This window comes from Phacochoerus africanus, chromosome 8, assembly GCF_016906955.1.
Source record: "Phacochoerus africanus isolate WHEZ1 chromosome 8, ROS_Pafr_v1, whole genome shotgun sequence".
Lineage (NCBI taxonomy): Eukaryota > Metazoa > Chordata > Mammalia > Artiodactyla > Suidae > Phacochoerus > Phacochoerus africanus.
Window position 1 is genome coordinate 27023395 of NC_062551.1, and position 26400 is coordinate 27049794.

A 26400-nucleotide genomic window follows, 5' to 3' on the forward strand; every position below is an offset into this window, starting at 1 on the left:
CCCAGATTCGACCCCTAGTCTTGGAACTTTCCATATGCTGCAAGTGCAGCCCTAAAAAAAACAACAACAACAACAAAAAAAACAATGAGGAGAATTCCCACTGTGGCGCAATGGGATTAGTGGCATCTTGCAAGCACTGGGACGCGGGTTCCATCCCTGGCCCAGCACAGCAGGTTAGGGATCTGGCATTGCCATAACTGCAGCATAAGTCACGACTACAGCTTGGATCTAATCCCTGGCCTGGGAAGTCCATGTGCAAAAAAAACAAAAACAAAAACAAAAACAAAAAAAAAACACTGAATGAGGACCTGTCTCTAAGTTTAATGGACAAGCAAGAACTACACTCCCACCAAAAAATCTTTCCAGGACTGGAAGCACTGAAGTGATACTGATACTGAGACATAGGTAATCAGAGGCACCAAAGACACTGGTAACGAGTCACCATCAAAAGACAGCCCGGGTAAAGAGCACACACTTCCTGTCAGCTGCTGCTAAGACTTGCATTTTTTGAACTGAAAAGAAATCCTGTAGGGCTTTTTACTTAGCACTTATTTGACGAAAGGCTGTTTTAGGTCCCTCACTGAACTGAAGGCCTAGGTTTCCAAATTACTTTTCCCGTATCACCACAAGTCGCACCATACTCGCTTAAAACTGACACTGAACCGCTACAACTGATGGTAGGGCCACCACTAATTGTGCAAAAATGAAGGATCCCATAAAGATGTCAGAGGACCTTTCTGTGTCTTGGAATCTATTAACCCATTCCAGGCACCTCTACAGACACTGTCCTGTCTGGGTCCTGGGGCAGGTGGCAAATGACTTAGAGAGGCTTTCAAAACCCTCCCCCTGCTTCAGCCATGGCTTTGACCCTGTTCACATCTCAGTCCCTGTGCCCCCTGCCCACCTGGAAGCCCAAACTCCCACCAAAGATCTCTATTTTAATAGGGTCCAACTTACCAGTTTTTTCAGAGCTAGTCCCTGTGTCCTGTTTCAGAAATGCAAGGTCGTAGAGCTGTTCGACAGGGTTTTCCTCTTGAAGCTTTACTCTTTGGCCTTTCACACTTAAAACTTGTGTCTTGGGAATGTTTTTTAGGATTTGAAGGCTTAATTGCCATCCACTGAGCACCTGCTTTGTGCCAAGCATCCTGCTAGGCAGTGTGCTTGAGGTTGCTGTTCCCATTTTGCAGATGAAGTGACGGAGGCTCGGAAGGGTAAACTGCCCAGAGGGCACCACCTGCAAGAGGCAAGGCCAAGATCTGAACCCAGGACTGTCTGTCTGTCTTAGCCAGATCCTAGGACAAGATGCAGGTCAGCTCTGGTGGAGGAGCTCTGGGCTCCCCCAGCCCCCAGGACGATGGCTAAGGAGTAACTCTTCTCCTAGCAGACACTAGGGCCACTCACCTTCTCAGGATACTGAATGTTGGTGAGTAAATGCCTTAGGATTAGGGCTGGTTTGCCCCATCTCAGGGCTGCAAAAGAATCTGGGGAGCTGAGAGGGTCCAGAGCCTGTGCCAAAATACTGCTCAATGTTGTCCCCAAACCACACACTGACAAATTATTCCAAAGCTCCATGGTTCAGTGTGATGCTACAGTCAGATGCGGCCACCAGGATTTATCATGACCAAAAAGTATCTATCTTGACCTGGTTATTAGTTTGTCTCTTCCTACCCACTAAAGTGACAAGTTACATGAATAAATCTCCTGGTCTTAAACCAGTTTTGCATCCCTGGAATAAGACTTTTTCTACTCATGATGTATTATTTTTAATATACTGCTGCCCTGGTGCTGGTTTCCCACATGCCCTTGTAAATTCCAAGAGTTGAGGCAATCACTGTGGAGCAAAGGACAAGATCCCAGGACTTCTAATATGTTCCAGAATCAGAACCCACAAAAGCAAAAGGCCAAAGCAAAATTCAAGCAAGACAGTACTCAGGAAGGGGGCTTAGCCACTGTGGCCCAAGAACACATCTCTAGGCTGGTCCAGCTTATGGCAGGATAGCTGATGATAATCGGCCACATTCATGAATTTAACATTTTATATGTCAATTACTCATGAACTTCCTGGAAAGCCCACATTGTAGTAAACGGCCATTTTTTGAAGCCATGGTTTTGAGTCTCATGATGCAAGCTGGGGTGGGAGAGCTGATCCCCATGCTGATGGGGAGCCCAGCCAGCCCCCGCTCCCACCAGCATCTGCTTCTCAACAACTCCACTATTTCCTACTCAGCAAGCGGACACGGTGACTGCTGGTGTCATAAAAACCTGTGTTCTCTGTGGAAAATAGCTTAAGAATCAACTCTAGATGGTGACAGAAGAGGTAAGAAAACAAGCTCGGGGAGTTCCCGTCATGGCGCAGTGATTAACAAATCTGACTAGGAACCACGAGGTTGCGGGTTCAATCCCTGGCCTTGCTCAGTGGGTTAAGGATCCAGCATCACCGTGAGCTGTGGTGTAGGCTGCAGATGCGGCTTGGATCCCATGTTGCTATGGCTGTGGTGTAGGCCGGTGGCTACAGCTCCAATTAGACCCCTAGCCTGGGAACCTCCATATGCCACGGGAGCGGCTCAAGAAAAGGCAAAAAAAAAAAAAAAAAGAAAATGAGCTCGGAAGCCATGATGATTTTAGCAAGAAAACAAGTTTTCTGTGGGTTCATGTAGAAAGTCTGCCTTGGCTGTGGCTTGATTCTGCAGTCAGCCAGCTCACCACTTCTTCTGCAGAAACAGGGAAAAGTGGTTTGTGATGCTGTTTCAATGGGTTTTTCAGTTCGTCAAACCAGAGATAAAACCTCAGTGAATTTTGATACAATAGTAAAAAATGAACTCACATGGTCGTCTGCTTATCTAAACTCCCTAAGTTTACCACCGCACCGTCGTGGAGTTTGGATATGTAGAGGTACTTGCGAGTTAATTTTGGTGACTTCACTTTCAGCTTATATTCACAGGCTTGTGAAAGACTTCTGAGTGGTCACATATGTTTCCAGTTATATTTTAATGCAGTGGCTGAAAAGGTCTACTTGGCAGCGGAGGGCTCTATTAACTCTGATATGGAAACAGAGGGAGGCAGGGCTGCTGCACATCAAGCAAGAGCAGGGAGCTCCGTGGGGTACTGAGACGTTCCCTCGGCGCTGGGGCACCTGTGAGGGCCTTCCTGCTTTCTGCAGTTTGAGAGGTTCATTCTATTCTGAGTCATATGCACATTCCTAGTCCCCAGCATATGTCCAGGCGTAGACCAAGCGCTTAGTGAGTCTTGGTGAGCGGATGACTGAATATATGGCTGGGTGGGCGGGGGGATGGATGGATGGATGATCAAGTGGATCTTCAGCAGATGCCCAGGAAGATAAATACATGGGAGGGGGGTGGCTGGTTGGTTGACCGCCCTTATGGAGGACTGACTAACAGGGGGATTACTTAACGTTGCAGTCCTTTCCACTACAATCTGACCACTAGTAATGCCACAAACGGCCAAGGAAAAGGTGTCCGTGCCTTGACATGACATTAGCTGACGTCTCACAGGAACACATCCCCACTGTGAGAAGAATCCCGCACACCACGCAGCCTCTCCCTCACCCCCACAGTCCCAGGGTGGAGGCGACATCCACCCCAGGAGCACCTCCTCGTTTCCTGAGCTCTGGTGGCACCTCATTCCTCTGTGCTCTGGCCCACGTCCCTTCCTCCTTCCCTGATCTTGTTCTGCTGCTTCATCCTTCAAGACCCAGCCCCTCTGTGTGGCTGTCCCCGACCTGCCCCCAGCACTCCAACGGCTCTTCACGGTCTCCTGGTGACCAGAGGATGGCTATCAGCAAGTGGGTTAAGAGGTTGCTCATAAAAAGAATAGGAGGAAACTCAAAAGTGCCCAAGCAAGTGCACCTGCCCTGTCACACCCCTCGCCCCAGCCTCTCTCCATGTCCCTGCTGGGAGGATGGAACCAGCAGGAAGATGGGACCTGAATCCTGCTCCCCAGATTCCTCCCAGGGACTTCGCAGCCTCATCCTGGTGGTTTCAGCAGTGGAGGAAGAAGTGCACTACTAAGGCCACACTTGGCAAGACAAATGTCTTCGGAATCTTTTGTGACAGGAACCATCAGTCAGACCTCAGTCTTTGGCCTCCCTTCTCCCTCTGGCCAGCGTCTCTGCGGGTGTGGGCAGGACTGGAGGGCTAAAGATGTTGGCTCAGCACCCTTCCTTTGTCAGTGCTCCCAGGTAGCTTCAGGCGGCAAAGAGCTCGTCCCTGTACCTTGCGCAGAGCGACCCCGGAGCTGCCCACACGCTACACTCAGCGTGTGGGCAGCTGAGTGTAGTGATGGTCTCCCCGCTTTCCAAGCTCTGCATGTTCCACATGCTTCCCAGACTGCAAGCCAGCCCTGACCCCATCCCGCACCCCAGGCCTGGATCTCACTTCCTCCCACCCCTTTCACATCCCTTCACCCACCCTGCAGGGGAGAACGGTTCCAGAATAAGCTTCTCCGCGGACAGCTACCCAGAAAGTCCAGTGTGCACAGGGGACATGCCCAAGAGCGCACCGCGAGTGAGTGGTAAAACCAGGAACAGAACCCAACTCTCCTGCTTCTGCCTCCACCCTGCTCTCTCCCCCTGCTCCAGGCCACGAGTCCGTGGATGATCAGTCATACCTGGGTTTAGTTCCCAGCACTGCCACAAGACCAGAGGCGCAAACTTCAGCTCACCAAAACTTAGTGTCCCCATCTGTAAATGGGGGTGACAGTAGCATCCACACAGAGGAGGCAAGCCCCAGACCCAGGCCTACACCCAGGCTGCACTCATGTAGCACCTTCCGACTCACCTGGGGCTCCCAGTCCCAGCCTAGAAGTCTGCACGAGCCAGAGCTGGCTACTGCCTGGCACTGCGGCAACCCAGGGGCCCAGGTGCCATGCTAGCCCCGGAGGGCCTTGGGATCCCATCTGAGGCCTGCTCGGGAGAAGGCTGGTGGTGGAGGAACGCTCTGCTCAGAAACCTACCTGCCAAGTGCCTTCACCTGAGCCGGGTTCCACGCTCAGTTGTACCTAATTAGTGAACAGCGAGTCGCCCTGCGTGCCCCCACGCCCTGCGTGCCCCCACGCCGCGCCCTGTGTGCCCCCCACGCCCACTCATGCAGACCCTCCAGCAGCCTTTTCACCCGTCCCTGCCCACCCTGTGTTCCACGCTGCCGCTAGAGGGCGCTCCTAAAACACGCTGACCAGCCCCCTTCGCTCCGTCTTCTTGCCCTTGAGATAGAACCTCTTGATTTGACCTTTTGGACTCTCACGGTCTGGCTCCTGTCAGCCCCTCCAAACCCAGCATTGTTCAGCTGCTGATACACCATCAACCTGAATAAGACCATTCATTGGTCATGGTCTACTTTGACTACATAAAAAGTGGCCCAAAAGAAGCAAACCATGGTTTTAGAGAAAAATTTTATTTTAGCCAAGTCCTCAAAACACGAGCTCTAGTGCACAGTGCCTGGTAGTCACAGAAAAGCATCTTGGCTAAGAGCATGGGGCTTTGGCTGCCCACTCACCTGGGTCCTTTGTGGGCTGTGTGACATTGTGCAGATGACTTATCCTCTCTGAGGCCCATTTTCTCCACCCGTTGATTGTGGATCCCCTCATGGACCATCATAAGAATTAAATGAAATAATATAATGCATGAAAACTATGAAGCATGGTGCAGGACACACAGTAGGTGTTCAGGAGATGTTAGCAACTCATGCTGGTGTGTGGTGGGAAGGCTGCTTCTCAGGGAAGAGTTGCTATTTTTGTGGTACAATTTTCTCTTGATCATGAGCACCTTTGTAGAAGCTGCTTAGAAAGAAAGTCTAGGATAGAGGCAAAGCTCACCTTCTCCTCTGTCCTTGCCGCAGCTGGTGCAGGGGGACAGGGAGGCCGAGAGGTGGGAAGGGATCTAGCGTCATGTTATTTCCCTGCAGTCATGTGTATCTTGTTGATGACATGGGCGCTATGCCTGTAAATTGGAATAGTTTCCCTCATGATTTAAAGCAGCACCTACCTCTGCTGATCATGGTGACTGGAAGATAATTTCCCAACCGGCCAGGCAGGCAGATGCCTGTGCCAACTGGCTCCATCTGCAGGCACGGGTGTTGCCATCTCCACACCTGGCTGGTAATGAGCCTGGCACTGCCAAGAAGGTGAGGCTCTAGCGCTGCAGCAGGTGGAGGGAAGGGCATCTTCAAGGTGACCCCACCAGACTGGCAACTCTGGGGCAGGTTCTGCATGCTGATCAGGGCAGGCGCACACACAAGCACATCCAACCCTAGGTTCTCATTCTGGGCACCTGCAGCCTGGCCATGGCCAGCTTTCCAGTAGCACATCTGCCTTGGATCATGAGGTGATTGGTGCATTCCAAGCCGCTGCAGCAGCTGGAACAGTGCAGAACAGTGGAGAGCCCACCCTCCCCAAGGAGTGCTGATGTCCCTGAACTTGCCAAGTCCTGCCATGGGCTTCAAAGGTGAAAGGCCATGGTAGAGAGGAAGAGAGTAACATTGGTTGGATGGCCAGCTGACCGGTACTTCATTAGAGAGAATTTGGGAGTAGAGTGACCACTGGCTCAGCTCCAGCCCAAGCCAAAGCCTGGCCACTGGCCCAGGGCTGGCGGCACGGTAGCCTAGATGAGTGGCGGCCAAAAGCTGCATTTCATGGCTGATGTGCTCATTGTGTGAAGTGCTATGTTGAAAAGGATGCTGCGGCTGCCTCTGGGCCAAACAGGAAGAGAATGCCTGATAATTAGTAATGTCTGCCACTGGCACAGAGTTAGGAAATAGCGGCAGGCAGGGACTGGGACATGGGTTCTAGGAGGACAGACAGGGGGACGGACCCCTCTCAGAACAGGGCTCAGAAATGCTTGCACCTGACCCATATGGCTGGCAGAAATGCACCCTCACGAAAAGTTCAGGCCTGGGGCAAAGGACACTGGAGAGTGAGCACTGGACTTTGAAGCTTTGGCCTGAGTTCTCACTTGGCTCAGCCACAGAGTGACTGAGTGACGATGGCTGGTCACTTGATGACGGACTAGGTGCCAAGCCTTGGTCCATGCATCTGTAAAAGCGGAAAACCACACCCTTGCCCAGCTCAAGTGGAGGAGCTGAAGTGGCAGTCACAGTTGCTCACTAGTGCCACGCTGCCTCCACCTGAGTGAGGCAGCCAGTGCCCATGGGTGTTCCTGGCTGATTCGAATCCCTCCCTGGGACCCCAGCCCCCAGGACCCCATCCTCATATCCTATGAGAGGACAAAGCCACCATGGTTCCCAGGAGCTTTCTTTCCCAGGCTCTCAGGGAGCTAGCTATTGGTCCCAGAGAGGGTTCTTGCATCTCCACATCCCCCCTCAGTGCCACATCCCTTCCTGGAAGCCCCTTCCCACCCCTCTGCACCTTTGCCCTGGCCCATAACCTGCCTGGAAGACCTCCTAGGTTCACCTCTTTTGAGAGGCCTTTCCTGATCTGATCCAAGCCCCTGAAGTGTCTGCATCCGTTACTGCCCACAGCCCCAGGCCTGCCTGAGCTCCCCTCGGGAGGTTTCGCCCTTGAGGCAGGAGGCCAGTGTAGGCCTCATGTTCCAACCTCTGTGTATCCTCCATGCCTTCCAGCTCAAGTCCTGCCGGCCTTCCTGCCTCATGTCCTAGTGGAGCAGGGTCCTTTTTGAGCGCTCAGAGTCTTGGGTTCACACCGCAGCTCTACCACTACTTTGCTCTGTGACCTTGAGCAAGTCCACCGCCTGCCTTTTTTCCTGTCTCTGAGCTGGGTGAGCCCCCAGGCCAGAGGCTTCAGAGGAGAGGAGAGGAGGCCCGCCCTCACTAGCAGAGGCTCCTGCAGGCTGCTCCCCTCCTCCTGGCAGGAGCGCTCAGAATAGAGTCCATGGGCCAGAATATGAGAGACAACTAACTCACAGGGCAGCTGGGGTGGCGGGGAAAGGCATGCGGCGGGGCCTGTGGCCCAGCTCAGTGTCCTCTCGCTCTGTCCACCGTAGCTCGATACAACCGCACCAGCTACTTCTACCCCACGTTCTCAGAGAGCTCAGAGCACAGCCATCTGCTGGTGTCTCCTGTGCTGGTGGCGAGTGCCGTCATAGGTGTGGTCATCATCCTCTCCTGCATCACCATCATCGTGGGCAGCATCCGCAGGGACAGGCAAGCCCGGCTCCAGCGGCACCGCCACCGCCCTCGCCGCCGCCACCACCACCACCACCGTCGCCGTCGCCGCCGCCGCCATCGAGAGTCCGAGCACGGCTACGGTGAGCTGCTGCCCACCCCAGGCCCCGGCCTCCAGTCCCATCTTGACTGCAGCCCAGGAGGCACCAGGGAGGTGGTGGTGGCTCTGCCATGGGAGGGGGGGGGCGGGAGAGGCATCCCAGAGGCCTCGAGCGATCAGGAGGAGCTCAGAGGCGCTTACCGGACATAATGTTCTCAGTGGCGACAGTTGCCCAGTTGTCCGCCAAGAGTCAGAGGGAGCAGCACCGGCTAGTGTTGGTCCAGGCCGTACTGATGGCTGGTCCAGGTGGTGCCTGGATGGAGGGATGGATAGGGAGAGGGATGGATGAGTGGGATGGGAGGATGGAGTGGGGGGGGGGATGAGGAGATGGACAGGTGGGCAAAGGGGCGGGGACTGAGTGGATGAGTGAGTGAATGGATCCATGGATGGATGGAGAGATGGCTGAGTGGGTGGATGGAAGGATGGATGAATGGAAAGCTGGATGGGCGAAGCTGGACAGATGTGTGCGTTGGGCAGGATGTACGAGTGGATGGAGAGATGGATGGAGACATGGATGGGGAAGGGGGGGGAGAGGTGGAAGGGTTGGATGGGACCCGGGCAGGGGGTTATATGAATAAGTGACTGGATGGCATGAATGATAGGTGAATTAATCTATCCTCAGAGAGCCTCCAAAATGCGAACAGAACTGATTTGAGACTCCCCCAATTAAGGAATGAGCCTTCCACAGAGGGGCTGGCTAGTTCTTGGGCTGACCCGTCTGAGAAGTATCTATCTGGCCCAAGCTTTTTACAGAATGCAGTCGCCTGACTCAAGCTTATTCTTGGAAGGGGCCAGTTATCTTAAAGCAGCAGGAAGGAACTCACTTGCATTCCACTCTCAGATAGCTTTCAGTGACAGCAAAAGCCTGCACTGAGGCCTCAAGAGGGCCCTGCTGGAGTCGGGGAGAGAGAAGCCGGCCTGTGGAGCCGCAGGGGCCCGGGCACTTTCACGCTGCAGGGCAGAGGGCCTGAGGCCCCCACCTCCCAGTACCATAACCTTGGGGGGCTCAGAGCTCAGTATATGAATTTGAGGGGGACACACACATTCAGACCACAGCAGGGTGACTAAGGAACCTGCCTGGGGTCACCCGGGCAGCTGGATCCCAGATGTGAGCCCAGATAGTCTGACCTGGGTGCCCACGGTCTAACCACTGCACAGCACCATCTCAGAGGGCTAGGCACCCACGCCCCCGAGGGAGGCTGAAGGTACGGGGGCCTGTCCTCCGTGCCAGGGGGGCAAGAGGCCACAGTGGAAGAAAGATGCTGCAGGTCAGGGGTCTGCTTTTACTGCCCAACAGTGAAGACTAAAGAGAAAGGTCAGCGTTAATACAACAGGTGTTGTAGAGTTCCCTTTGTGGCACAGGGGAAACGAATCCAACTAGGAACCATGAGGTTGTGGGTTCAATCCCTGGCCTCGCTCAGTGGGTTAAGGATCCTGTGTTGCCGTGAGCTGTGGTGTAGGTCGCAGACGCGGCTCAGATCTGGTGTGGCTGCGGCTCTGGCATAGGCTGGCAGCTGTAACTCCAATTGGTCCCCTAGCCTGGGAACCTCCACATGCTGCGGGTGTGGCCCTAAAAAGCAAAAAAAATAAAAATAAAAAATAGGTGTTGAAAACTCAGCCATTCAAGTCCCCTTGAGTCTGCCCAGAAGCCAAGGACTCCCCTAGAAAACAATCCAGGGACACTGCCCAGACCACGCCTGCCTCTTCCCGCCCTTGTGTCACCAGCCCGACCCTTGGGGAGTGCGGGGCTCCTGCCCAGAGTGTGCCCGCCACCACCGAGGAGCCCAGGTACCACTTTCGACCTCCCCTACCCAGGATGGTGCCAGCCAGGCCCAGGCGGCCCGCCTAGACAGCCTGTCCTCCACTCCCCCACTCCTCCCTGGGCACCTCCTTCATGCCCCTCCGTGGCCGAAACGTGGCCTCTGCACACCAGACAGAGTTCTAGTGAAACAGAAAGAACAGCTTGACTGCTTTGCCAGGTGAAGGAGGCCACAGCAGGCTAATGCCCTCAGCACAGTGTCCTGCCTTGGGAGGGGACAGCAAGGGCTGTGACAGGTTTAGCTTGAAAAAGGCAGGGCTGTTGATAAGGAAGAGGGAGCCTCCATTCTCCCTCCACAGACCATTCCCACGTCATCCAGGTTAGAGTCAGGTGGTCCGGTGACGGTGTCTGGTGGTCTTTGTGGTTCTCGCACCTTTACCTGCTCTCTTGAAGGCTCAGAAGAGGAGCGGGGTATTAGGGGTGTTTCAAAGGAAAACAAAACACCAGGTGCCATATAACTCTAACTAGAAAGTAACCGCTAGGAACAGTAAGTGCGCCAAAGCAGAACATAACACAGAGGAGACTGTTTTAACTAGTTTTTAGCTGTAACAATATCTTCTAATTACTAACTTTTGAGTCAGCCTTTTGAGTCTAAGGGGAGGCCTGGAGGCTAAAGGAAAAGGCTTTTGCTTCAAAACACAAGGACTCAGGGGCTTGCACGTGGTTTCATCTCCTGCCTCTGCACGTTTGCCTATGCTCTTCCCTATGCCCAGAATGCCATTCCCCATACTTCCCAACTAACAGAAGCCTACTTGTTCTTCCAGCTCTGGCTCAAATGCCACCTCCTTCAGGGAGCTTCTCCGGCTCCTCCTTACCCCGCCCCCCCCCAGGTGGGGGGATCCCTCTCCCTGCACTTCCTTAGCATCGCGCCCACCCCTCCAGCAGTGCCCCCCAAACAGGATGGCTGTGTCGCATCAGGGAAAACAGGGCTTGCACATAGCGCTCCAGGAGCCGAGCTCTGAGCCTGCCGTGGGATCTGACCCAGAGGCAATGCAGGGGAAGGAACGACCTCATTTCATCCTCTGAGCAAGAGCCCTGGCAGCCCACTTTAAAGTCTGGGAAGCGAAGGGACTTGTTGAATGGTCTGAAAGTCCCCGAGCCCGAGCCTGGTACTCTGAGCCTGGGAGAAGGCCCTGGGGGGGTTCCCAAGCTGCAATCTGATAGGTCAGCCTTGACCTTGAAGCCAGAGATGGGCCTGGAGCAGGCTAGTCCCTGCTGAGACGGCGGTGGGGCCCCGGGGCCTGTGCCACATGAGCAAGACGCTGGCCCTGACCTCGGAGCAGGTGGGGTGACAGCCAGGCCAAGTCTGACCCACAGCAGCCCTGCGGCCCTGTGGCCGGGAGACCCCTCCAGGGGGCCGCCACCTCCATGTCCATTTCTATCCTCAGCTCTGGATCTGGCGTCTCCTGGGGGCCTCGGCCTGCGGTGGGAGTGCTGATGGCCCCACACCTGCCGCCAGCCTTTGGCAGGGGGCCCAGGGGCCCCAGGAGCCTTGGCAAGATGCCAGGGAAGACGGAGCCGCAGCATGTGCAGCTGTGGGGAGAACACAAAAGCGGCAGAGCACCCACAAGCGCCCACCCAGTGGCCCCGGGGACCCTCTGTCCCTGAGACATGCCGTCCCCTGGCTCTGGTGACCACGCTCCCAGTCTCTCTCCTGCCGCGCCAGCCGCTCCTTGTCAGACTTGTCTGTGGACCCCTCTTCTCTGAGGAGAGGATCACCAAGGTCCCTCGCAGCCCAGCCCCGGGCCCCGGGCCCTCTCTCTGCTGCTCCAGCTCATCCACCCGCCATGCTCACCCAGACACCCCCAAACACCACCCCCTGAAGCCTCACACCTCAGACCCCGGGCGTCCCAACAGCCTTCACCTTCCGCTTCTCACTGGGGGACCTCAGGAACGTGGCTTAGCCTCTGAGAGTCACCTGTACAGTGGGTACCCAGGGACCCACCCAAGAGGTCACTGCTAGGACTAAATCAGCCCCGTTCCTGGCTTCTGAGTAAGTGCTCAGTAAGGTTAACCATTTTCATTCTCTCTGCCCCCAACAAAACCTGCTCCAGGGCCACTTCACTGACGCCACATCCCCCACCCCTGCCAGCCCCGGCCCGGCACCTCCAAGGTCTTCTGTACAAGACAACCCACACGACGGAGGTGGGGCCTCTGCTCCAGAACCACTCAGTAGCTCCCCACTGCCCTCAGGACAAAGCTGGTCCCCCTCTGTCCACCACGGGGCCCTTCTGTAGGCTGGCACAGAGGGGGACACAGAGGGGGCTCAGTACGTGTCTGAGAATGAATGAAGGAGTGAGTGAGTGAAGGAAGGAAGGAATGAGGGAGACTGAAAGAGGAAGGGGGGGGTGGGAGGAGCGGGAGGGACACTGTCTTTCCACCAGATGGACGGCCTGAATGTGAGCTTTGGGAGTCAGTTCTGGTCCACTCTCATTTCTCACTTGCTGGCGGTTCAGTGCAGGTGACCGCACCTCTCTGTTCCTCTGAGGGAGGAGGACAGCCACCCTGGGCCTCTCGCACACTGCTGGGGAGGTGAAGGAGTCCATGAGGCTGGAGCGCATGCTCATGGACACAAATTCTTCCTCCCCAGCTCCCAAGCCTGCAAAGGGATGTTTACCTTGGATTTGTGCTCAATCATGAACCAAGGTCTTCTTAATTTGAGTAAAGAAAGGGAGAGGGAGATTCGGGTCTCCGTGGAAGAGGAAAGGAGAGGAGATAAGAATTGGCGGAGTTCGAATAGGGGGTAAAGGGGGGGGGGCTTCTCTCCAGCAGTTCCTCGGGAGCTCTGCCCAGCTCGATGTCTCAGGATTGGGGTCTGGGTGAGTGCCTCAGGGCAGCCTCAATTTCCCCAGATGCTCAGCCCCTGCGGCCCAAGAAAAGCCACCTTGGGAAGAGGGGGGAACCGCAGTGTGGTTCAGTGTGGGGGGCTCTCAGGCCTGCACCCGGGAGACCTCAGGTCTCAACCATCTTTGCAGCTCCCGCTGCCCCCAGCCTCACTAGACCTGTCAGGAACTGGGATGTGGAGAGCTCCCAGGGGGAGGAGCCAGGGCATCCAGCCGCCCTCTGGCCCCACCAATAATTTGCTGTGTGACCTCTGGCCAGTCACTGAGCCTCTCTGAGCCCCAGCTGTAGAGTGAGAAGATTGTACTCCAGCAGCATCTCCTAAGCAGTGTTACCAGGTCTAAGAAAACAAGATTCTGTGGCCAGATGCTGCACAAGCACAGTTAAATGTGTTTCTCAGCTGCGGGACGTTTCAGAGCCTTGATGTACTACGCAGTAAAAACAACAAAACAAACAGAAGGGAGTGTGATATATGAAGTTACCAGGATTCCCCAGAGAAGCCCTGGGTACCTAAAGGGAAGAGTGTGCGGCTGGGGGCAGGGACCTGTGAGCCTGACCCCAGAGACCTCTGACCCCCCCTCCCCACTTTCTAGGCCCCAGCCCTTCTCCACCGTCTTCTCAACTCATCCCGTGGCCCGAGCTGTTCTCTTCCTTCCGCCAGGCCTGCCCCTCTCCGCCTGGTGAATTCCTAGACTAGACTCAGCTCTGGGAGCCCTTCTTCCAGGAGGCCCTCCCTGAACTCCCGGCTGGGTCAGGCCTGTCTCAACTCCCACAGCCCCAGCACTACCTCTGTCAAAGTTCCTGAGCCACTGCCCGCGCGCAGGCTGTTCCCAGGACAGGCTGCTCACTGCCCTGCGCGGGGCCAGCTCTGCGGCTTCTCCACGACCCCATGCCTGGCCCAGCCTTGCCCATGTCTGGGGCTGTCCCTGAAGGAGCAAAGGCAGCTGGGCTTGGGGAGGGGCGGGACAGCGAGCTGGAGAGAAGATACTCTCAGGGGCCTCAGGTAGACCCGTGAGGTCCCTCCCTGGCGCCAGGCCGAGGCCCAGGCTGAATGTCTGTTCCCTGCAGTGTCTGACGGACACGTGTACAGCCGCTCAAGCCACAGACTGCGCTACGCCTGCAGCCCTGCCGAGGACTGGCCTCCACCCTTGGACCTCAGCTCTGATGGGGACGTGGATGCCACGGTGCTCCGAGAGCTGTACCCAGATTCCCCACCAGGGTAAGGAGGCCGAGTGGGGGAGGGGGCCTGAGAGGGCGGGGCTCTGGGCGGGGCTCCCCAGACCCCCTGGGAAGCCCCTACACCCCAGATGGGAGAATATGGATAAGCCTCTGCTCAGTGGGCGTGGCTCACCCTCCCGACCAAGCAGCCCCTCAGTATGTGCCTCCAAAACCCCAGTCACATCCACTGGAACAGGCATCTTTGTGTCCAAATCGCACTGTGCCCATCAGGTGGCCCTGTCCCATTGGGGGATTCTTGCCTGGGGAGCCTCTGAGTCGCATCCTGCAAGCCACACTCAGGCACATCATCACCACCACCAGTCAGGCCCAGGGGACCCTCAGGCCCTGCAAACGGCCCCGTCCTCCCCATCACTCTTCACCCTTTACCCCTCTGTCCCCAAGGGCTGGGGGAGGGGTAAACTTGCCGGCGGGTGGGTGCTTTTTTGCCCTCCAGCTACGGGTTCAGAAGGCCCCTGGGACTCCTTCCTAACCCTGGAAGGACCTCTTGGGGGTGGCTTGAGGCAGAGGAGTGTCTAGAAGCCAGAGGCTGTGCCCACCGGCACCGCCCACCCTGAGTGCCCAGGCCGGGGACGCTCCAACAGCGGCTACTGTTGTTCTGAGCCACCTGAGACCCAGAGGTCAGTGAGTCGCCCACTCAGGCTCACGTGGAACACTGGGCTGGAACCTGGGTCTTGTGGTTCTGGGGTCTCCCCCTCCAGGGAGCAGAGGGGTTTCATCAATGTGACAAAGACCTAGCCTGGACGGCTCCAGAGCAACCTGTCACTGCAGCTAGGCCCCCAGCCCAGGGGAGACCCCACACCCACTGCTCAGGCCCCAGCACAGAGCCCTGAGAGAGCCTCTTCTCTTGCAGTTACGAGGAGTGTGTGGGGCCGGGGGCCACGCAGCTGTACGTCCCCACGGACGCCCCGCCCCCCTACTCGCTGACCGACTCCTGCCCCGCGCTGGACGGCGCCCTGGACGCAGGCAGTGGCCGCAGCCCCGGCCGACACCAGCAGAGGCCGCAGGGCCCGAGCGGCCTCCGCACCGTCTCCATGGACACCCTGCCCCCTTACGAGGCCGTGTGTGGACCCAGCCCCCCATCGGGCCTGCTGCCGCTGCCGGGGCCAGAACCCGGCCCAAGAGGCTCCCATGGCTCCCCTGCGCCAACCCGGGCCCCGGCCTCGGGCCCAGAGAGGATCCTGTGAGGGACCCAGTGGTCAGGTCCTGCTGGCCCCTTGGGGCTGAGCCACATCTTTCAGGCACACAGGGGCGCACACATGCACGCACACACAGACACACACACGGCACCCCCCCACACACCCATATATACACAACTTGGACACACACACTGACACACTGTGGGCACACACACATCCAGACGTGCCCCACACATGTGCAGACACGTGCGCACACACGGCCCCCCTCACCTACACGATCCCATCGGCGAAGGTTTCATTACCGATGATGCTCTCCCTCCTCCAGCCTCCTCCCCAGCCCGCAGACGAAGCTGGGAGCAGAAAGGCAGAGAAGGGACCAGGGCTCGCTCCGCGCCGCCTCCCCCCCACACACACACCTGTCTGCCCTGCCCCCACCTGGCAGGCTGTGCCCAAACTCGGATTCTGCCTCCAGTGACTGCTCGACCATCCAGGTCAGCTGCCTGGCTCGACCCCAGCCCAGGGCAGCTGGACCTCCTGGTTGGCGGGACAGGTCTCAGTGAGGTTCAGCAATGCGCTGTCCCTCCCTCTCAATTCCCGGGCAGAAGAGCTACAACATCACCACCCTGCCACTTACAGGGTGAGGGACAGGGGTCTGTGGGCTCAGGCACAACCTGGAGATCCTTGCAGCCCTCCCTGCCCACCCCTAGCCCCATGCCCTCAGTCTGGTGGTGCTAGCGGAGTTAACTTAGAAGCCCTCACCCCAGCCACAGGTGATGGACAGGGCCCTTGGCGGGCATGCAGCGGTGGTGGTGGGTTATAGCTGTGCCCGAGTCCGTCTAGCCGCTGCCCAGGACCAAGGGTTTTCAAAGAAGAGGGAGGGGGCTGCCTGGGTCTGGCTCCAAGGCAGAGCAGTGGCCCCTTGCTAAGTACATGCTCAGCTAACCATTATGGCCTAAGCTTGAGGGGGCTGAAGCCCTACCCCTGAAGCCAGTGCTGTCCTCCTGGGGAGTGGCTCATAGTTGGGAATGGTGAGCCAACATGCTCTGGCCCTGCCGTCCGTGGTGTTTGTGGAGACAAGATATAGGGGACGTGGGCCCCAGCGTGCCACTGCGAGAGGACCAGTGGCTGCACCTCGGCCTTGCTGCTGGGGTACCACAGAAGGGAATACGAGGGCTGGGTTTTTAGAAAGGCTCAGATCTCAGGCCCTGAATCCCAGCAATTTCCATCAGAGACCACGCAGGTAGCAGAGCCAACTCCTAAACACCTAGCCTGCCAGAGGTTGGCAGCCGAGCATCTGTGGCAAGCATCCCCGCCAGCATCACCAGCGGCAGAGTCCTCAAACCCACCCCGCCTCCCTCCCCACCCGTCGCCCTGCAACAGCACCCCAGCCATCCCCTCCCCCACATTCCAATTCCTCCAACAAAGGGCTAAGACAATTTAGTAATCCTTTCTTAAGAAGAAGGGTGGCAAGGAAGGCAATCGTGAATTTTATTTTCTGTAGAAATAGAATTTCTTCTGGTGCAGAACTGAAAGGAATCCATCCAGAGGTTCTGTAGCATCTGGAGCCCCTGAGTCCACCCCGGGGGAGGCACCTTGTTTACAAGCAGTTCTGTCCACCTTTGTGGTGTACTGTTTTCTAGGCAAAAAATATCTGTCTGTTGTACTGTATAGCCTTTACAACGCACTCCAGGGATGAGGGTCTTTTCAGAAACGCCTCCTGCTTCTGCAACCCTAGAGACTGCCCCAGGGGAAAAAGATAAAAATCCCCACATGCTCATCAGTGTTTGAGGGATAGAGCTGAACAGCTTTTCTTGTTCCTGGATTAAGCGCTAAATAAGCAACAGTGTATCTTTTCTGTGTTCAAAATAAAAATATCAATAAAAAATGTTGCAAGAGGTATGGATCAAGGATGGCAGGGAGAGGCTGGCACCATCTGAAACTTGAAACAGTAAACAGCAGCAAGCTGAAAATATGTTCCTTCTCCCCAAATTAGCACAGCCATTGAGGCCTTGTCATCTTCCTATTGAAGAGGCTATTGGGGTTGTCCCTGACTCACCCGAGTTAATCTTTTAACCTCTCTGAAACTCAGCATCTTTTCTCCCAGATTTGGCCCTAAACCTCCGGACTCGACTCCAGCAACACCAAGGATTGCACATCTCACTTGGACAGCAGTTGGCTCTCCGCACCCAGATGGCTTTGACTACCAGGAAGCAGGGGACAGGGGATGTAATTAGGATGAAAGAAGTTGTTTTCTCCCCTTCTGCAGAAATTCTCTTCCTGTCTGTGCTTTCCATAAGACCTTGGCTTTGGTCGTTGATCCCTTGGCCAACAGAGGCTGGTTCCCTCCCTCTGCCACTGTTCCCTCCCACAGGAACTCAAGTAGAGCCCACTAGCGCAGTCCTAAACTCCCGAGTGCCCTGACAGCGGGATGCAAGCCTAAGGAAGGTACAGCCCAGTCCCAGGTCCCAACAGTGCTGCGCCCAAGCATCTCCACGCCAGGCCCACAGTGCCACCTGCTGGCTGCCTGCCACCACTGTTCAGAGCAAATGAACCCCACGGATGAGCAGACTCCCTTCTCCCACTTTCAGACCCACTGACACTCACAGCTGTAGACAGAACCTGTTTAGGTCCTGGGCCTCTCCGTCTCCCTTGGATGCTCCATAGGTTGAAAGCATTCAGGCGTTCCATTTCTGGGAGTGACTTCTGCCCTCCTTCATCTCTCCTTGGGCACAGCCAGATAGCCAAGCCCCCGTCGCCGTATGCAAAACAGTCACTCCTCTGTCTTCTAAGCACCACTGTGCCTGGCTCAGGTGCCACCCCCATGCTGCAAGGCCCCTGCTCCTGGGAATGGATGGAGCGGCCTTCATGGCGATAGTGCCCAGCCACCTGCTGACCCCAACCTGAACCACCGCACCCTGACATCCAGTTCCAACACCACACTTAGGATCCTGCTGGCCCAGGGGGACTGTTGGGCTCGGTATTTACTGCCTCTTCCATCTCCAACATGCCTTGTGTCCGCTGCGACATGCAATGGCCTGTCCACCTATAAAGCCACATCCACAGTCTTTGTGCACATTGCTACACAGAGACCTGTGCACACTCCCACATGGAGACTGGCCACCTCTCTCCACCAGGGGCTGGAGGGGCTGGACCAAGGAGGGCTCACTGGGCAGCAGGGCCATGAAGGCCCCAAGGAGACAGGACCTGAAGGCAAATTCCCAGGACAGTGGGAGCGGGGCGGGAGGTGGGGGGCAGGACCAGACCCTGGGATAGGATGGGGGTACAAGGGGTTAATGGGGGAGGAGACCCCAGGAGCACTACCAGGGAGGGGGCAGTGAAACCAGGAAGGGAGGAAGCGTGTGCAGCATGTCATCAAACAGGTCGCCGCCACAGGCAACTCCACGAGAACGAGCGGAGCACACCTCCGTTAACCGCCTGAGGGAGATGGATCACTCACACAGCGGCTCTCAGACTCAAAGGTCACTGAGGTTGTTCCCCAGAGAATGTTAATCCCTGCCCTTTGTGCACCAAGTGGGCTCTTCTAGCCAAATAAAGTCTTCAGACAGGGGCGCTGCAGCTGCTGGCTGATGAGGCCACTGCCACGGGCCGGGCACATTCCAAGGCCTGTGGACAGAGCGCCCATGGCATCCGCCACATGCGAGCAGCAGGAATCACCCGAGAGGAGGAGGGAGGGTGGCTACAAAGCCCCATTCCAGTCCTAGGGGCCCCTGTGACCTTGAGCCAGACCCTTCCCTTCTCTGGGCCTCAGAACATCCCCCATCAGCCCACCCTAAGCCAAAGCAGCCCCTGCAAATCTCCAGCATCCTCTATCCTCCTTCTGCCCCTGCCTTATCCCCAAAGCAAGTCACTCTGGCAGACAGAGAAAGCAGGCTCTCACCAAGCCAGCCACTCCCTGAGGGCCCAGGAAGTGTGACTAATGAGATAGTTCAAGAGACTGCAGTGGCCCCAAGTGGAGGAGGCTGGCCCTGAAGCAGCAGGGCCGACCGGTGCACAAGACGCCAGAGAAGGGAATGGATCCAGGCACCCTGCCAGCGTTCCCCCATGATCCTGGGCAACCCTGGAGAGACAGGGGCGGAAGGCAGTTCACAGTCACGATGGGCTTCCCAGCAGCTGAGGACTAGGGTGTCCAGAAGGAGTGAAGTGGTTAAATCAACAAGTAACCAAAAGAGGAGTTCCCGTAATGGCTTAGTGGTTAACGAAACCAACTAGCATCCATGAGGACACGGGTTCAATCCCTGGCCTCACTCAGTGGGTTAAGGATCCGGCATTGGTGAGCTGTGGTGTAGGTCGCAGACGCAGCTCAGATCCCATGTTGCTGTGGCTGTGGTGTAGGCCGGCAGCTACAGCTGCGAATGGATCCCTAGCCTGGGAACATCCATATGCTGCAGGTGTGGCCCGAAAAACAGACCAAAAAAAAAAAAAAAAAGCAACTAAAAGCAAGAGAAGAATCCTATATTGTTAAATTGTGTGTACCACTTTGTGAAATGTTAACAATTCCACACCCCTCCTCAGGGAGCAAATGAGGCCAGAGAGATCATTCAAACCCTTTGGTTTCAGATCCCCTGCCCCACCCCATGGTCTAGTGACCACCCTTCAAGATGACTCAACGGCCTGGAACCCATCCCCAAACCTGCCACTCCTGTTGGGTGCTCCTGCAAGTCTTCGGTATTAAGGAAAAGCAGAGCCTTGGCTATCAGACAGACTTGGTGTAGTCTGCTGAAAACAGCCCCACAAAGACGGCCAGGCCCTAATCCCCAGAACCTGTGAGTATGTCACCTTCCTTGGCAAAGGGACTTTGAAAGTGTGATTAGGTTAAGAAGGCCCTTGAGATGAGGTCATTAGCCTGAGCTGTCCAGGTGGGCCCAGGAGAAGCACAGAGGTCCTATGAGAGGGAGGCCACAGGGTCAAAGGAGGAGAAGAGAAACTGAAGCAGAGTCAGGAGAGAGATTGCGCGATGCTACAGAGCTGGCTCTGAACACGGAGGAAGGGGCCACAAGCCAAGGACTGCGGGGGCTCCAGCAGGTACAAAAGGCGAGGAAATGGCTTCTCCCCTAGAAGCTCCAAAAGGAACCGGCCCAACCATGATGTGGGGCTTCTCACCTCTAGAATTATAATTAAGTTGTGTTATTTTAAGCCATTAAATTTACAGTAATTCATTACAAGCAGCAATAAGAAACTCCTGTCCTTGGGCTCCCATCCCAGCTCTTGCTCTCGCTGCCTCGGTCTCCTCATTCATAAATAGGAGGAAGGGGCACTTGGCCTTGGCCTTGCGATGGACAAGGGCCTCTCTGGCTCTCTCTGGCCCCAGGCTGTGACGATGCCAAACGTCCAGCAGCACCCACGTGGTGTGTGGAGGATGCAGGCACCAGTGCACTTCCCCATTTGCTCTGGGGGCGAGGCGAGGATCCGGCCTGACCTCGACTCTGCTGCACTGGGAAGAGATGACCAGAACCCCAGCCACTTCCAGAGTAACAAGCAGCCACCCTGCGCAGCTTTCTCTTTTGCTTGCACCACTTCCTCCTCGGCTTCCTGACTCAGCTGGGGGATGGGACAGAGGCGGGCTGGCCTGGGCAGCCCAGAGGACTCTCATCCAGCCCCTCAGCGCCACCATGAGTGGGTCCCGACTCCCAGGCCGGGACAGGGGTGCTCCTGAACCCCTCCTGGATGACCTCATCGGCTACTACACGGACAGGGCAGAGGAGGGCCAGCTCAGGGTCTGCAGGCAAGCAGCCCTCATCCGCAGGGCCCAGCAGCTCCTGGGCATGGGGGCCCCACCCCAGCTCTGTCTGCCGGAGGATGTGGCCCCTGACTCGCAGGGGGCTCCCAGCTCTGCCCAGCACATCTGCCACAAACTGGTGCGGGCACTGGAGTTCCTGGAGCTGATCTCTGTCAACCTACTTCTGTCTCCCTGGAGGAAGGAAATCAGGTCCCTGAAGGTAGGCAGCGCCAGCCCCCTGAGCGAGGGGATCTTGGGAGGGGCCAGGGCTCTGCTTTTGGGGGGGACGGTGGGTCTATCATGCCCACTGACTTCAGCCCCGTTTTAGAGTTGGAGAAACTGAGGGCTGAAGAGGTTACTACAGCTTGTCTATGGTCTAATAAACAGCCCAGACAGGACCCAAACTCAGGCAGTGCAGCCCCTGACCGCTAGGCTGTACCACCTCGCTAAGGAGTCGGTACAAGGAGCTCGTAAGAAGCAAGGGAAGTTCCTGCTGTGCAGCACAGGGAACTACAACTGGTCACTTGGGATGGAACATGATGGAGCATAATGTGAGAAAAAGAATATATACATGTGTGACTGGGTCAAGTACTGTACAATAGAAATTGACAGACACTGTAAATCAACTACAATGGAAAAAACAAAAATCTTAAAAAAAAAAAAAAAGCAGCAGCAAGGGAAAGACTTTGGCTGGGGAAGGCCACTGGAAAGGCTCCATGTCTTCTCGCTCCAGGCCAGTGCTGCTAGGTGGGGAACCAGGACACTGGCCTGCTCGGTCCTTCTCTTGCTGTGTCTCTTGAGACACAGGTCCTGCCACTGGGCCTCCGTGTGCCCTTCTGTAAAACGGGACGGGGTGGCCGGCCCGTGGGCCAGGTTTCCATGTGGGTTGATGCCCTGTCCTAGCTGTTTCTCAGGAGCCTCCAGGGGCCGTGGGACCAGCCCTTGGTCCTGCCCGGCCCCTGGCAGCCACTCTGCAGGGACCGTCCACCCTAACCATCACCTGTCTGTTCCAGACATACACGGGGAATTTTGCCTACTGGGTGCGGCCCGTGCTCTCCGAACACACCCTGCATGCGGCCCTGGGCAGGCTGGGCTACAGGGCCACCTCCAAGGCCGAGTTTTCACTGGTCCAGGCCGCCAGCGAGGAGGACACCAAGCAGATGGTGTTTGAGATCTTCCTGACCAGAGTCGCGTGTGAGGCTGTTCTTGGAACCTTGGGCGGACCCGTCCTCAGCGAGAAAGTGGCTGGGCGCCACCGCAGGCCCAGCCCAGGGAGAGGGCCGGCGAAGACCCGCACCAGCCTCCGGGAGGCCCTGCCAAGCCTGAGCGCCCCCGCAGGGACGGGGACGGAGAGGCCCCAGGCGGAAGGCGCTCAAGGTCAGGGCGCCCTGCCCATGGCCTGGAGCCCGCCTGAGGTCCCAGTAGCCCCCCACGGCCCCCTCCCCGACCCCCTGGTCCCTTTGGGCCCCTGGCGCCGTGCCAGCACACGCTCGGACAGCGAGGAGTTTCTGACCTGCTATAGTGACCTCATCCTGCACCAGACGCCCCTGTTCCCCGGGGACTGGTCCCCGAGCAGCCTGAAGGAACAGCAACTCCAGGGCCCAGCCCAGGCACCCGGCCCTCCTTTAGGGGAGGCGGCCACCACCTCATGTAGCAGTGGCGAGCAGTTCCTGGTCCCCAGCGCAGCTCCTGAGAGCGAAGGGGTCACCATTCGCAGGCAGCTCTGCCTGAGGCCAGGCCCCCAGTGGTCTGAGCATTCCTTGGCCCCAAAGCCAGAAGCACAGACGGAGCCAGCCGCCCCTGGCACGGACGATGCCCTTCCACACGCTCCTCCTGAGATGGACCAGCTCTGTGAGCTCCTCGCCCACCTCCTCACACCCCCAAGTCCAGCAGGCCGGCTCTGGGGATCCCCGGGCCCTGGGGTTGATGAGAACAAACAACCAGAGCCTCTCGTGGGGCGAGAGGCAGCCAGTGAAGGTGGCAGCCCGGACAGGGTCACTCAGCTCTGGAGGGCTCCCCAGGCCTCCTCCCATGTACGAGAGCCCCCCAGTACTCACTATGTCCCCCTGGAGGGGCCAGTTCCCACGCGAGGATACTGCACGAGCCACAGCAGACACCTGAACTAAGCCGACTGCTTTTCCGCCAGAAAGGTGACCCTTTGGAGAGGTGACCCCTTGGAGAGGTGGCAGATCCAGGACTACAGCAGGGGAGACAGCAGCCAAGGCCACAGCTTGTCAGGCACGGGACCAGGCTGCAGATCCCACCTGGTCTCAGGTCCCAGACCTGTCACCTACAGACTGTGTGACTTTGGGCTTCTCACGCCACCTCTCTAAGCCCCGTTTCCTTCTGTAAAGTGGACGTGGTGTCAGATCTACCTCACAGGAGGCTGGGAATAGTTAGTGAGGTGAGGTGTGCACAGCGACAACCTTAGCAGGGCTTCCTGTCCCCTTCACCTCCCAGCTCAGTGTGTGACCTTGAACAAGCCATCCTGCATCTCTGAATAGCAGTTTCCCTTGGCATCCGTCACAGGGCAGATTGAGAGAGAGCTGTGTAGACCACCAGCCGGGTAATACATCCTTAATCCATTTAGGGTCCCCTGTCGGCCTCCCTTTGCTCTCTGCTAACTTCTGATTAACAGAGAACAAGGCCCAGTTAGAGCCCAGGGTTAGCTCACAGGCCTGCTCTATACCCGGGGTTAGGGCTCCACCCTCTGGGCTGCCTGGAGCGGGGCCCCCCTCCACAGCCTCTCGTGCCCCCATATGCACACAGGCATGCACACTTGTGCACGCGCACGCGCGTGCGTGCACACACACACTTTCCTCATGGGGGCCCCAAGATAGACCGTCCTTGTCCTCCAGCCAAAACCCTCTCTCTTGGGGTAACAGGGCCAGCCCCTCAGCTTTGCATCTTTGAAGTGGGGAGGATGGCCCCTGCCTCCCAGGCCAGTGGTGAGCAATAAAAGTTACATCAGTAAAGGCCCCTTCTGAGTATACAGAAGGTACTTAATAAATGGTGCCTGCCTTGCTCTCCCCAGAGCTGAGCATATGACTCCGCCATTTTCAGTCCCTAAAGATTAAAGGGGACCACATGTGGGAAGGATTTCAGGGGCACCAGCCCCACCTCCCTCCCAGGCAGACAGCGGGCCAGCCCCCACACAGGCTTTTTGAGACAAATCAGGAAGCAGTCTGCACTGGGGAGAAAGGGGTGTACTGATCACCCATCCACCCCTCCACCCACTTGCCTATCCATCTACCCACCCACCCATCCATCCTCCCATCATCCATCCATCCATCCTTCCACCCACCCTCTCATGAAAATTACCCAGCACATCACCCAGCAGTTGTCACTCAAGCTAGTGAGCTGTCAATGTCGAGCTGGTGGGGGGGTGAGGCAGAGGGCGTCAGGAACCTTAGAAGGGATGAAGACCCAGGAACCATGGCAACCAGGGCTTCTCCTCAGGGCATCTAGTCCTGGATCTGACCTGCAGCCCGTGACTATTCTTTACTCATAATTATCTGATTATTAACATAATAAGCACGCTGGGCCCCAACCCACAATAGAACTTTTGCTCTCCTCCAATGTTCCTGCCTCCCGGTGTTGCCCATCTACTCCAAAGCTGAAGCCTCAGGTAGATATCATTCTTGATTTCGCTCTTGCACATCCCTCACCCTGTCACAACAGGGACCAAATCTGACCACATCCCTCCTTGTCTCACAAAGGTCTGAACCCCTTGTCTGAGCTACCATGGCTTCTCAGATCCCTGGAGAACACCAGCCCCCTCCCTTGTCTCCCAGCCTCTGCCCTCACCTCCTGCAGTCAGCTCCACCCCACTGCCAGAGGATCCAGTTAAAACCTCTCTGTCCCTGGAGTTCCCATTGTGGCTCAGCAGTAAAAGATCCAACTGGCATCCATGAGGATGTGGGTTCAATCCCTGGCCCTGTTCAGTGGGTTAAGGATCTGGTGTTACCATAAGCTGTGGTATAGCCCGCAGATGTGGCTCAGATCCGGGTTGCTGTGGCTGTGGTGTAGGCCAGCAGCTGTCGATTTGACCCCTAGCCTGGGAACTTCCACATGCCGTAGGAGTGGCCCTAAAATGAAAACAAGAACGAAAACAAGAACTAAAACAAGAACACTGTCCCAACATGACTCTCATGCACTCAATTCCCTTCTGGGGCTCCCAAGGCCATACCAAGCCCCGTAGGCTCAGTCCCTCCTACCCCGCTGACCACATCTCATGCACCCTTCCTTGCCAGCCCACTGCAGCCAAGCTACCCTTGACGTCTGTTTTTTTTGTTGTTATCTGGGTTTTATTTTTTTGTCTTTCTAGGACTGCACCCGTGGTCTATGGAGGTTCCCAGGCTAGGGGTCCAATCAGAGCTATAGCCACCGGCCTACACCACAGCCATAGCAATGCCAGATTCGAGCCACGTCTGCAACCCACACCACAGCTCACAGCAATGCCTCACTTAACTCACTGAGCGAGGCCAGGGATCGACCCTGCATCCTCATGGATATTAGTCAGATTCATTTCTTCAAGCCATGATCAGGAACTCCAACTTCTGGGATCTTAACAAGCTAAATCCACCCGCCCCGCCTCACAGCCGCTGCCCTCACCCCACCTGAGCCCCCCAGATTCTCTTGTTATTCACACCTCACCTTAAATGTCACCTTCTCAGAGAGGTGGTCTTCCCTGGCCACATCGGCTCAGTTCAATTTCCTGCACAAAGACACTTTAAGTGTATTTCATTTTCCATTTCCCCGACTCGAATATAAGCTCCATGAGAGGGACTTGCCTCATTCACAAGCGTGTCCAAGGATCCATCTAGGAAAACCACTGAATGAGTATAAAATGTAGAAAAGACAGATGAATATGAAAACAGAAGCAACTATGAGCGAGGCCAGTCATGCCCAGAGCCCTACGTGAGCAATGCTCCCATGTGACAGATAAGACAACCAATGCTCCTGAGGTTCGATGACGTGCCGAGGTTTCCTGGAACTCCTGGAGGTCCAATTCCGGAGAGCATCAGGCTAGGAGAGGTGTTCCCAAAGGGTAGTTCCTGGACCAGCAGCCTCATCATTTACCGGCAAGTTATTAGAAAACAAATTCCCAGGCCCATCCCAGAGCTGCTGAATTAGAAACTGGGGGTAGGCCCTCCAGGGGATTCAGATGCTCTGAAGTTAGCGAACCATAAGCTAGAGAGTCCCAAAGGGTACAGCACTGGGAGTCACCAGCAGCTGCAGGGCCCCTAAAAGAGGGTTTCCTAATGTGTTTCAAGGAACACTAGCACGTCCAGGGATCTTTAACGGATTATCCCCAAATGAGGGGTTCTACTGTCAAGCAAGTTTGAGAGTCCTCGACTACAACAAAGTTCAGC

The 26400-nt window shown here is 56.4% G+C and overlaps 2 protein-coding genes across 2 annotated transcripts in view; both read left to right on the plus strand.

Moving 5' to 3' along the window:
* Positions 1–15439, plus strand: part of BEAN1 (brain expressed associated with NEDD4 1) — a 37229-nt gene extending 21790 nt beyond the window's left edge. The window contains exons 3-5 of the mRNA XM_047792152.1: positions 7973–8236; positions 13982–14132; positions 15003–15439. Coding sequence (XP_047648108.1) covers positions 7973–8236; positions 13982–14132; positions 15003–15336 — 749 coding nt within the window. The 3' untranslated portion in view covers positions 15337–15439. The remainder of the gene's footprint in view (positions 1–7972; positions 8237–13981; positions 14133–15002) is intronic.
* Positions 15440–20737: 5298 nt separating this feature from the next.
* Positions 20738–24606, plus strand: LOC125133706 (transcription initiation factor TFIID subunit 4-like). The gene is made up of 2 exons (XM_047792151.1): positions 20738–21245; positions 22039–24606. The coding sequence occupies exons 1-2, from the start codon at positions 20751–20753 to the stop codon at positions 23149–23151; spliced, it is 1608 nt and encodes a 535-aa protein (XP_047648107.1). The 5' UTR covers positions 20738–20750; the 3' UTR covers positions 23152–24606.
* Positions 24607–26400: the final 1794 nt, after the last annotated feature.